This window comes from Alosa pseudoharengus, unplaced genomic scaffold (assembly GCF_046254945.1).
Source record: "Alosa pseudoharengus isolate Yale_2024_CS ecotype anadromous, Long Island Sound unplaced genomic scaffold, YU_APseudo_1.1 YU_APseudo_1.1_scf_20, whole genome shotgun sequence".
NCBI classification, from domain to species: Eukaryota; Metazoa; Chordata; class Actinopteri; order Clupeiformes; family Clupeidae; genus Alosa; species Alosa pseudoharengus.
In genome coordinates, this window is record NW_027468664.1 from 19,643,975 (window position 1) to 19,656,733 (window position 12,759).

At 42.7% G+C, this 12,759-nt stretch overlaps 1 protein-coding gene across 8 annotated transcripts in view; it reads left to right on the forward strand.

The window, feature by feature from the left end:
• kcnc2 (potassium voltage-gated channel, Shaw-related subfamily, member 2) overlaps positions 1–12,759 on the forward strand; it is a 66,820-nt gene that overhangs the window by 46,894 nt on the left and 7,167 nt on the right. For all 8 annotated transcript variants that reach the window (XM_076297376.1, XM_076297379.1, XM_076297381.1 and 5 more), the window contains exon 2: positions 11,164–12,103. In XM_076297376.1, the coding sequence (XP_076153491.1) occupies positions 11,164–12,103 (940 nt within the window). The remainder of the gene's footprint in view (positions 1–11,163; positions 12,104–12,759) is intronic.

Genomic DNA, 12,759 nt, shown 5'->3' on the forward strand with positions numbered 1-12,759 from the left:
GCGCTAGATGATATTGTTAAAATAAACAGTGAGTTAATTGTGCATGTACAGAGGTGACCAAGAAGCTAGCAATTCTTCAAGTATTGCTACACCACGATGCTCAATATCTTGTCCAACGATGAGTCATTTTTCCCTGTTGCACAGACACTGGATTTTAGGATTTTAGGGTTCCCCCACCTGCCAAATCCCATTTTAACCACTGAGTATGTCATATTCCTGTCACATGACACTGTCATGACACATGAACCCTAATCCTAACCCCTAACCCTAATCCTAACTCTAATCTTAAAGAAGCGTTATGTCATAAACGTTTATGACTTGTTTATGACATGTTCATGACAGTGTCATGTCACTCTTATGTCGATACTGTCAAGTAAAGTGTAACCAAGTAAAGTGTAGAGGTTTAAAGTATGAACTTTAATGCACTATTGCACTTTGTATTACTTCATTTTAATGACCTGTAATCGATAGTCAACAAACTGTCAGTAGCAAGTTAACAAGCTTTCAACACACTTGTCAGCTAACCAGACTACGCAACTACCTTAGTGACAAGTGACCCAAGTGACAATAACCTGAATCTTCTCCAAACCTTAGGCCTGTCCCTATTTGTACCGTGCTTCTACTTGCCAAATGCTTTGATATCTGTAATAGGCCGGCTAATCTAATGCATTAATGACTCACCGTTGACTCATGGCATGGCAAGGAGCCCAGTCAGCTCTCAGCAAATGAATAAATGATGCATGGAATTACCAAATATGGAATAATCACATGGAATTACATACATGAAGCACATACGTAATGCATGGGGAGACTTTATGAATGGGTGCCACTGTGAATGTATGGGGAGAAAGACCAAGGGCACGCTAGAAGGACCTACAAAGTGAGAAACACACTATGAGAGCATGGGTCATACCATCCTCTTCAGTGAAAGAGAGAGAGAGAGAGAGAGAGAGAGAGGTGGGGTGGTTGGTAGAGGTAGAGTTTTAGTAAAGGCTAAATTACACAAACTTGTACACTTATATGGATAACACACATGCACACACACACACACACACACACACACACACACACACTGTCAGTGAACTAATGTCTAATAAAGAATTGGGAAATAAACTCACTTCCATACAGTAATATATCATAGCAGCCATGCTAAAAACACAGTACAACAGCAGTGGATTTGGCCATTCCCCAAATTCAACAACAGGACAGCTATCCACAGCCATTCAGCAAGAGCTAATATAAGAACTTTTTAAGTAGTGGATCAGGATGTGAATGAGAACCATGCAGGGGTGCCCGTCCCTGGCTCATGTTACCCATAAAAGTGTTTTATATTAATCTGACACAGACACAATGCTGAGAATACCAGCTGGATTTAATGGCACTATTTTTTATGTCGGGAGGGTGGGGGGTTGGGGGCTTTCAGCCTGTCAGTTGTTCCTTTGACATTTGAACATGAGATGGGAAGAAAAGGACAATGTTTTTAAATAAAGAATACGACTCATCCGCAATAAACGGCAAACAGTGGCAGGTCACCCTGAGGATACAATATATCCCCTAGTGACCCTGCCCACACTCATTCCTCTCTCTCTCTCTCTCTCTCTCTCTCTCTCTCTCTCTACCACTTGCTCTTTCTCTCTAACAGTTTTTATCCCTATCTTTCATTAGCCCCCCCCCCCCCCACCCCACCCCACCTCTAGAAAGCCATTATAGCAGGGCTATTCAATTCAAAATTAAGTTGGGCCACATTTTCAAACCAAGAAATTGAGCTGGGCCAGACATTTTCAGCAGCTGGTAGGATAAGCAGCAGATATAATGACACATTTTTAAACCAACACAAATTAATGTAAGCCTATTGAAAAACAAGTAGCCTAATGTTTATTTATTGTTTTCCTTTTGAATTTTGTCACATTGGACACAAGCATGTCAAAAACGGCATCAAACATTTTGATGTGCTTGTGTCAGATGTGTGTTTGTAAACAGTGACTCTGAGCGCTATGAGCACACTCTGGCACTTTGAAACCGTTCATGAATTCATGTTGATGGAATTATTGTTCGTTTATTCAGAGCGCAGCCGCAGACTGACACTGAAGGGACAGACATGACGTCAGTCAAACTGAAACATTGGCAGATTGTGTTTTAGATAGATAGATAGATAGATAGATAGATAGATAGATAGATACTGTAGATAGATAGATAGATAGATATACTTTATTCCTCTCCAAAGGGAAATTACAGAAGTACTGTTTTGAGGAAATACGTCAGATTATGGATTTATTTACAAATTATAGAGACCACTACGTAATTCAACAAACATGCTTACATAGTGCTACAAACCGTGCTTACACCGTTGTCAAACTTTCGAATGAAACAGTCTTATTTCAATCTGCTGCTTGTGATAATGTAAATTTTGATCTATGAGAAACCGTTTATTCATGCTCGTCTTTTTCAAAGTGCAGAGCATTGCGAGCATTTTCAGAGTGGCATTTTGAATTTACAAACACCCCAAAAAACGAAACAATAAAAGAGCTGTAACTGCATATTGCTACGCTAAGCCGAGTGTTGCCGTCTGTAGGTGACTAGGGATTTCTGTAGGAATTTCTGAAGGCTTGCAAAATGTTTCTTTCTTTACGTTTCTGGCAAAACTACAGGCTGGGCTACTCAGAGGTTGCTTCTGGGCCGCATGTGGCCCGCGGGTCGGCAATTGAATAGCCCTGCATTATAGTGATCTCCACATTGCTCACACCTCTCTCTGGTTCTACCCCCTGACTCCTCTCCCTCGCCAGGCCCAGCTGGTGGCGGTGTTGGCAGTGCCCACCTCCCCAGCCTGAATGGCACCCAAGGGGCCCATTGGACTGGCCATGGCAGGAGTCTGACGAGCTTGACTTTGCCAGGTGGCGAGTGGTCATTCTCAGCCATAGTGAGATGATTGGGCTAAAATAGTCTACCCAAATGCCTCTGGGTAGCTAAGTGGTCTCTATGGTGACCAGAGAAGGGCTGTCTGCTGATCAGTTTGCCACATTCTGCCCTGCTGCCTGCCACTGGTTGATGCTGTTGTCTAATAGCAGATCACCATCTCTTTTTATGCTTCATTCTTTTCTCTGCTATGAGTGATTCAACATAGAGCCATGGTGGTCTAGTAGTTAAGAATCTGGGCTTCCAAATGGAACACCAGAAGGTTCTGAACTTGATTCTAGGGGCTGCCGCCATTATGCCCCTGAGCAAGGCACTTAACTTGCATTGCTCCAGGGAGGCTGTCCACTGTAGTTAGTTCACTATTAGGAGAAGAGTGTCAGCTAAATGGCAAATAATGCAAAATCATGTAATGTAAATAATATGTATAGAATGTAAATAAGACATGAATCCATGTGTGTGCTAATCTCTTTTACAGCCTTTCATTTCACTTCTCTAACTTTGAACGGTTGTTTGTCTTATAGTAAATGAATAGATTGAAAACATCTACATTTTCTAAAACATTTTCTCCGTTTGCTTCATTAGTCCAACTTCTCTCCCACGTCTCCATAATGACTGCAGCGCGCCAACTGAGGCCTCTGCTCCATATGGTATTGCACTAATAGAGACAGCTGTTTTTCTCCCTTCTATCACTGGGCCACCTATGTGCCTACATAAGGAAGCTGCTCGAGCTTTAGTCACGGTTAGTCATGCACACTGACAGAGTGAGAGTGTGTTTGGCTGAAGAAGGGGTAGTGAAGGAGAGGATGGCGGGCATATGCAGCAGTGTGTATTGTGCGTTTGTGTGTGTCAGTATATGCGTATTTATGTATTGATACAAATATATGGGTGTGGGTGTTTATGTCTCAATCTGTGTGTGTGTGTGTGTGTGTGTGTTTGTAATGGGAGTGTGAGAGTGTGTTTGTAATGGCGCCCTTAACAGGGGGTGAGTCAACAGTTTCCCAGCAGCTGGGGAAGATGCATTTAGGTTACTTTAATTAACACTTCTGCCTATCATGGAGACAGAGTCTGTGCTATCTACAGTTTGCTAAAACTTTCTCTTTTTCTCACACATGCGCTAGGCCTACACTCACAGATTTCTCTCGTCTTCTTTTACTGCCTTTCTCACTCCACGTTCTTCCTCTCTCCTTAGCTCTCGCTACTTTTCTTTCTTCCAGTTTTTTTTTCTCACATTCTTTTTATCACCTTCTCCCTCTCTCTGTGTGGTGGTAAGTGGTAATTAAGATTCACATATTCTAACCTGTACTCTGTGAACACCCTTTAAGTTTGTGTTTTTACAGAGCACAGGATAATACAGGTTGTCCTAGCTGGTGCCTCTCTTAGTAGGTTTCCTTAGTTTCTCTCTTCCGTAGGGACATAGAGACCTATTTATTGCCAATAACCTTCCCAAAATTTCTTTTAACGTCTCCTAAGGTCCCTTTCTCTCCTTCTTTCTTTCTCTCTCACACATACACACACACACACACTCTCTCTCTCTCTCTCTCCTTCACTCTTTATTTCTCCCTCTCTCAGTCTCTCTCTCTCTCTCTCTCTCTTGGGCTGATAGTTGAGGTCATGTTGAAACGAAGTGAACATGGCGCTCACTTGCTCGCAGACAACCTCTCAGGAGGGCACAGGCTGCCCCAAATCTGTCCCTCCTGTGACCGCTGCGCACCCCCCACCTCTAGCTGTAAGTGTGGTAGAGGTAAGCCTATCAGGGGAACGTTCCAGAGGACACTTTTTGTCTTCCGACTTCCCTCAAGGCACGCTAGCACCTAGCAGATGTGCTATTAGCGATAGGACTTAGCTTCCCTATTTTTTAGCCATAGCCAAGAAGGTTTCTAATTGATATTGTTAGCAACAGCTCTGTACATTTGCCACAGGAGGTGTTTGCCATAGCCTCTTAGCTTTTTCTTTGGAGCTGTTAGCTAGAGATACTTAGCCTTGTTATTGAAGTTGTATGCTATAGCATCTTAATATTTTAGTGGGTGTCAATGCTGCACAGAGCGATCTCAGCATGTTGCGTAAGCCTTTTGCAATCAGGAGTGCGGAGTGTGCACTTTAAAGTTGTGTTCTGACTTTGTAATGTTCGATAAAACATGAGGGGGTGGATTTTCAGCCAGGCTTAAATTCACCTCTCTCCATGAACATGTGCGATCCACTGAGGCGATCCCCTCTGAACATTTCGAATGAGCTTTGATCGTCATCATTTTGCAGAGGGCAGGTTGACAAGGCTGCAATCAAAGGATCCTCCCAGGGAATCTTTTCTGTCTCATAGCGGTAACTATTGAGCTACCACACATTAATACAGGAACATTAATGTGCTAATGGCATGTGGGCTAGGCCTACTATACTGTGTGTGAACGTACTACGCGAGCAGATCTGTCAAATATCTAGTGTTTAGGGTATGAAAGTTGTCACATTTTCTGCATATGGTTTAAATCTGGGACATTACAAGTGTAACCCCAAAAAGCATATCCTAATACAGTTGTACAGACAAAACAAGTAACATGAATCCTTAAATAGACATTTATTTGAATCACACACAGGCATTGTCAGTATATGCTCTCTGTAATGCCAATCACATTTTTTTCACAACAAAGCTACTGACAGGCATTGCATAGAATAACGCAGCTCAGATGTTCTCGTGTCATACTATATTATACTACTTTAAACAGACATAATAGTTACAGAACTCCATGCTTTCATGAACATAAGCCTCACAGCAGCAGTCATAATGTGATCATGTCTCAGCCGTTGATGGTCACGAGACAGACGGGCTGTTGGAAGTGGTGTAGCCCACCAGGACAGCCATAGGCTAGGTTGAGATCAGACGCTTCAAAATTATCCTGTTTGTCATTTCCTTCAGCATCCTTTTTATAGCCATTATGCACGCTCCATTAAAGCAATGAGGATGTAGACCTGCTTTTTTGCACCAACTCAAGCAATCATATTGACTGATACTATCATTATGTCTAATACAATAGGCAAGCATCCTGTTACGGAGTGGAAACCAGAGAGGATAATGCATGATGTCTTCTGGTTGGTGAAGAATAATATTCTATGTGAAACCTGAATCCAATGGTAATGGCTATATTTTAGTGCTGTCAAACGATTAAAATTTTTAATCACGATTAATCGCTGAATTCCTATAGTAAATCACGATTAATCACATATTTTATCATATGATTAAAATTGTATTATTTTGGATTTCTGAACTTTCCAGAAGTCCATATTAACAATAAAGCAATTATTGTGTATCTTGATTGGGATTCAAATGAAAGCAAAGCTAGTTACTTCATTAACTGAACTTTAAGACGTTGGTCTATTTGATTATTTAAATCAAATTTCAAAAGATGTGCAGCAGACCTGAGGCAACACCAGTGTTTCCCATACATTGACTAATCTGTGGCGGGGCGCCACGAAATAAAAATCAGCCGCCACACATAAATATTCTATGTTTAATTTAATTTAATTTAAATTAAATATAAGATCAAATCCTTGCATTGCCATTGAGCTGCGCTTTTTACGCACTCAGCCTTTCCTTGTCCCGCCCCGCTCTCTCTCTAGCCGCTGCCCTTCCTCTGTATGTGCATTTAACAAAATATTCACAATTGTTGAAGGATTGTTGTTGCCACATAGAAGCATTGCATAGAAGACGTCTGGCTAAATTGCTATTAAATCCGCTTAGCATCGTGACCATCCAACAGATTGCCATTTTATAGGCCTACAGTCTATGGTGCACTGTCACTGCAACACACATCAACGCTGAAGTTTTTAACAGGCACTGTTAACTGGATGAACAATGGATTTTATGGAGCAGCGTCGACCAAATATAACTCAATCGTGATTTACATGGCGGCAAAGTGCGATGCTGGTGTGCGGAGTTCTATTGAAAAGAATGGAATCTAATGTAAATGAATGTCGAAAGCAGAGTGCATCGCAAATAGTAGCAGCCAAAGAGTAATGTTGATAACAAAACAAGTGACGGTGAAAAAAGCTTTGGCGGCACACACCTAATGCGTTAGCCTAGGCTACTACTCTTTGGCCGGCTCCTAAGCCCAACCAAGTGTGTGCAGCATGCCTTTAGGTAGCTTACTAACGGCGTTTCATCATAAAGATACATTTAATCTGCATCACGCCCCATTTTAGCGGAAAACATGTTAACATTATATTATAATGGGAAAGACAGCTAGTAATCACACGTTGACGTTAGCCTACATCTAGTTATTCATTCACAGAACATTCAATCATTTTACTAACACGGCAGTTATGAAGAATTATGTTTATGTAACTTACTCATGTCGAAACTATGTACATTACCAACCTAATTTGTTTGCAATACCCTATGTATTGTACAAATTTAGCATGTAGCTACACTTACCATAATATCCCATGCAAAACTGTTAGCTTGCTAGCTAGCTAACTGTGGAAACTTCAGTATAACATAGCCAATTATCTCACCTAGGCTACGTTCATATTACAAGTGATAGAATGAATGTGTGACTTATGTTTAGTTGATGTTATGACATGTAAAGTTAAGCTTGCTGAACCTAGTTATAGTCAGCCACGGGCAGTGGTGAATCTAGACATTTTTAACAAGGGTGGCACTTAGGCACTGATTAATTCAAGGGTGACATGAGGCAAAATATCCAGATGAACAGAAACAGGCTCAAGATGTGAAATTAGGCCAAATACATTAGGGAAACCAGCACCAAACACCATACTTATAAATTGAAGGACAAAGAAAAAACACAAATACCTTACTCTCACACAAAATTTCTTTGTATTTGAATAAAATGCAAATACAAATAACCAAACATATTTAAGTTAATTATCTAAGTTGTCTGTCACTGGGCTATGCTGTGCTAAAACAAATTACATCAGGGGGATATTAAAATGTATTCTATTCTATTCTATTCTATTCTATTCTATTAAATGAAACAAATATACTCATCCAAGACATTTTCCCCCACAATAACGTATATGGCTATTTTTTTTGTATTTTTGTATTTTTGTAGCTGTTAAAATAATTTGCCCTGTTTTTTTGTCTATTTATTTCTTATTATTGATATTTAATATTCTATTGATATATTATTATATTATTACTATTTTGATTAATATTGAGGATCATATTGGCCTATAGGGTCCAGGGGTGCTGTTAAACATACAATTTCAACGCAGTTTGGGAGGGACAGAAATACCTTAATTCATTGAGTGCGTAATATTACGTTTTTAGCTTTTTTTTTAAATTACGAAACTAGACACTCTAACACACCTTATATGTGATTTTGGGAACTCTGTGATGAAATGGAAATGAAATACTGTATATGACGATCGAAAACTCATGAAAACGCACAATCTGGACATTTTATCTGGACATTTAATCTTAAAACTGCTTTTGATGGTTGCCGCTTTGGGTTGAAAAAGCCAGGTCTCGCTAGGTCACTTCCCGGAAACTTTGCAGGCAAGACTTCATATTTCATCAAAATAAAACAGCGATTTTGATGAAAACTAGCCACTGTTTAGCTTGGGATTTCTTAGGAACAGAGGCATGTAAAAATAAACGGTTTGTACCCACTGAGAGCTTAAAGTCTCATCTTTCGAACAAGCCATAGTATATGTCCATAGCTATAACATAGAATACGCTGTGGCTCTACAAAAATCGTCAACAATGATCAAGATTGCTGGCACTCTGGGCCAAAGCTTCCGAAAACGCGGCATTCAATGAGTTAACAGAGCAAGCAGGGCTCGCCTTCTGTCTAAAGCAGCTAGGTGACTTAAACATTGGCTACCTCCATATCACTTTACTACTTGACAGTACCCTGCATCAGGGCCAGCCCTAGGTAGCCCTGCAGCCAACAGAGTGTAGCACTGTAGCTGCCTGGTTGCTCTAGCTGTTGGCAGGGATGGGCAAAAATACATCAATGTATTTTAAAATAAAATATCAAATATACCCTAATTTTAAATGTATCAAAATAAACTATAAAATACATAGCCACACCATGTATCAAAATCAACTGTATTAATTAAATTATTAATTAAATAAAATAAATTATTAATTAAATAAAATGTTCAACGTTTTGCTTTAGGCAATACTTGGGGCAATTTGTTGCAGTGCAACCACATTGTTCCATGTGTTCGAATTGGATGACTTAACTTCTCAAGAAACTTGAGGTTGGTATGATGGGAGTGTATTGTGTGTGTGAGCAACCTACATGTTATTTATCTGCCTGAATCTCAATATTTTGATCACAACAACTCTGGGCAAATTGCAAATCAGCACCAGTGCTGCATTCATTGTTTTGCACTTTTATAATCACATCACCAAAAGTAGGTTATTGGTTTTACCAAAAATATTTGCCAGCATTTTTAAACTACAAACCTATAAAGTATTTTGATACAAAATATGATGGCATTTTTATGATGGCAACTAAATAAAATACAAATGACAATATACTATTTTGTATTTTAAATACATGGCTCTATAGACCAGCCAGGGACGGATTAAACAGATATGGCCCCCTGTGCACAATATCAAAAAAGGCCTCCCCTCCCCCTGACCGCAATGCGCGCATGCGCGTTTGCGCGTGCAGCCAGCGCGTCTCTATTTTCTGTCGCTGTGCAGGCTGCATGGTGCACAATTTCACACAATGACAATGTGGTACATTATGTCATATATTGTAACTCAGGCCCACACAGAAAGCAGCAGCTGTTTTTATTATTAGGCTGTAATCTCCCTTTGCTGTCCAAACAGTCTGGGGTTCCCAACATTTTTCATTAAACGGACCGGACAACAGTTGTCATATTTCTGACGGACCGGTAGCAGGGACGTTGCAGTTTGACTGTGCCTATCGATACATTCGTGACACTCCTGTTAGTAAACTGGAAAGAGCAAAACATTAATCCCATAAACACACAGATAACTATTACACCAACCTTATTTTCTGCCTTTTATTCACGTTTGTTTCAAGATTTAGTGAGTTTACTATAAGCCCCTTTCGCTCCCCACTTTGAAGCAGCATAGGTTTCCATTATATCAGTCATCTTTCCCCTAAAAGGGGACGTGTACGTGCAGCACATACAACGTTCCATTCCATTCGTCAGTGCGTATTGTTTAGTTTCCGGTCTAGCTAGATCCGGTGTGGTGTTGTAGTTGTTCTAACGTTACTAGTTGTTGCAACAGCATGTGAAAAAACTACAAATTTTGTTACACCAAAAAGAACGTTAATCTCTCGATAAAAAAATTGTTAAAATAGGTTTACGTTACCGCGGTTAATAACGCGTTTAACTGACAGCACTACTATATTTATATTCATTTTTAGTCTTTTGCGTGATCAAAATCTTTTTTATATATTTTACCCTTCACATTGGCAAATTATCATTTTTGTAAAATGCAATCACCTTTCACGAAACTAAGTTTTGGAGCAAAGATCAATTTAATGGCTGATGTTTTCTAGAGTGACTCACTAGTGCGTAAGTTGTACCAGCACCACTTCCTCCCCTACCTCCTCTGAGTCACTATCATCATCACCATTTTATTAGGCCTGGGAAACACAGAGGCATCTTAAACACACACACACACACACACACACAAACAAACAAAAAGAATCGTTCCTGATTGACCCGACCTGTGCAACCCATTTGCTGTCGGTGGGAGGGTGTGTTTCAGATGTTAATTGGATTAGTGTAACAGCCCAGGGGGTGTGGTGGTGGTGGGGGTGGGTGGTGGCGGGGGGGGGGGGGGGGGTAGATGGGGAGAAGAAAAACAACGAGACTAGAGCAACACTCTGGCTATCTCGTCACTGCACGGTCGTCAGTACCCTCGTCTGAGCTGGCAACGGTGAGAACAATGAGGTGAGGCCTGACGCACAGCGCTGGGCTCTCTCTTCTTGTGCCGCTCCTAATGCAGCAGTTCATGAGCAAATGAGTCTGTCAGCATTGGAATAAAGGCATCAGAGTGGCCAGGCGGGAACTGTGGTGCCACACACACACACACACACACACACACATGCTCAAGCACACAGAGTGAATGAATTTGTTTATCTCCCTGGCTAATGGATTCAAGTCTATTGAATCCCACAGAGAGCTGGCCTTTGGTTCACGGAAGACATGTTAATTGATATTGTTCAAGCTTCCTGGCTGACTCTTTCTCCCCCCCCCTTCTCTCTCTCTCTCTCTCTCTCTCTCTCTCTCTCTCTCTCTCTCTCTTAGTTTGTGGCCCTTGCCTCCTTGTTTTTCATCATGGTCTCCATCACCACGTTCTGCCTGGAGACACACGAGGCGTTCAACACCATCATCAACAAGACGGACGCGACGCGCAGCAACGACAGCACGCTGGATGCGGGCCCGCAGTACGAGATCGAAACCGACCCGGCGCTCACCTACGTGGAGGGCGTTTGCGTCTTGTGGTTCACCCTCGAGTTCCTGGTGCGCGTGATGTTCTGCCCGGACAAGCTGGAGTTCGTCAAGAGTTTGCTCAACATCATCGACTTCGTGGCCATCCTGCCCTTCTACCTGGAGGTCAGCCTGAGCGGGCTGTCCTCGAAGGCGGCCAAGGACGTGCTGGGCTTCCTGCGCGTGGTGCGCTTTGTGCGCATTCTGCGTATCTTCAAGCTGACCCGCCACTTCGTGGGACTGCGCGTGCTGGGCCACACGCTCCGCGCCAGCCTCAACGAGTTCCTCCTGCTGGTCATCTTCCTCTCGCTGGGCGTGCTCATCTTCGCCACCATGATCTACTACGCCGAGCGCATCGGCGCCAACCCCGCCGACCCCACCGCCAGCGACCACACCATGTTCAAGAACATCCCCATCGGCTTCTGGTGGGCCGTAGTCACCATGACCACGCTGGGCTACGGCGACATGTATCCGCAGACGTGGTCGGGCATGCTGGTGGGCGCCCTGTGCGCCCTGGCCGGCGTGTTGACCATCGCCATGCCCGTGCCCGTCATCGTCAACAACTTTGGCATGTACTACTCGCTGGCCATGGCCAAACAGAAGCTGCCCAAGAAGAGGAAGAAGCACATACCGCAGGGCGGCGCGCATGCTGGCTCGCCCACCTACTGCAAGGCCGAGCTGCACGCCACCTGCAACAGCACGCAGGGAGACCTGTGCCTGGGTACAGGGCCCAGGATGCTGGAGCGCAACCGATCAGGTGAGAGGGTCATGGAGGAGGGGAGGAACACACAGGGAGGGAGAGGAGAGGAAGAGATGGGGTGAGAGGAGGAAGGAGGAGAGGAGAGAATAGGAGGTGAGAGGAACGGGGACAGGAGGAAAGGAGGGAAGAGAAGAGAGGATAGGAGAGGGGGAAGAGAAAAGAGTAGAACAGGAGAGGTGAAGGGAGAGGAAAGTAGAAAAAAGATGAAGAGTACACATATTTGGGAAAATCATTGAAGAAAGAGGTGTGTATGTGTGTGTAAGTGTGTGTGTGTGGGTTTGTTTGCAGTGCAAGCATTCATGACTCTTCTTGCATTAGCTTGTGAATGAACCTTGACATGTCTTGTGTTGTCTATGATGTGATCGATGGGAGTGGATCCCATGCAGTGTGGTTGGAGATTCTCTTCTCATGTGGAAAGGAGTTGTCATTTTGAGGGGTTTTCCTCAGGGAACAATTTCTCTCTCTCTTTCTCCTCACTCTCCCTCTCTCTTTCTATTTCTCTCTCTCCCTCTCTCTTTCTCCTTCTCTCTCTCTCTGTTCTCTCTCTCTCTGGCTGGCAGCATAATATTGAGCTCCCATTCTCTAACCGCCAGCCTGTTGCCACGGAGATAAGACCACGGTGCGTTTGTGGATAATTCAAGACTGGAGATGGG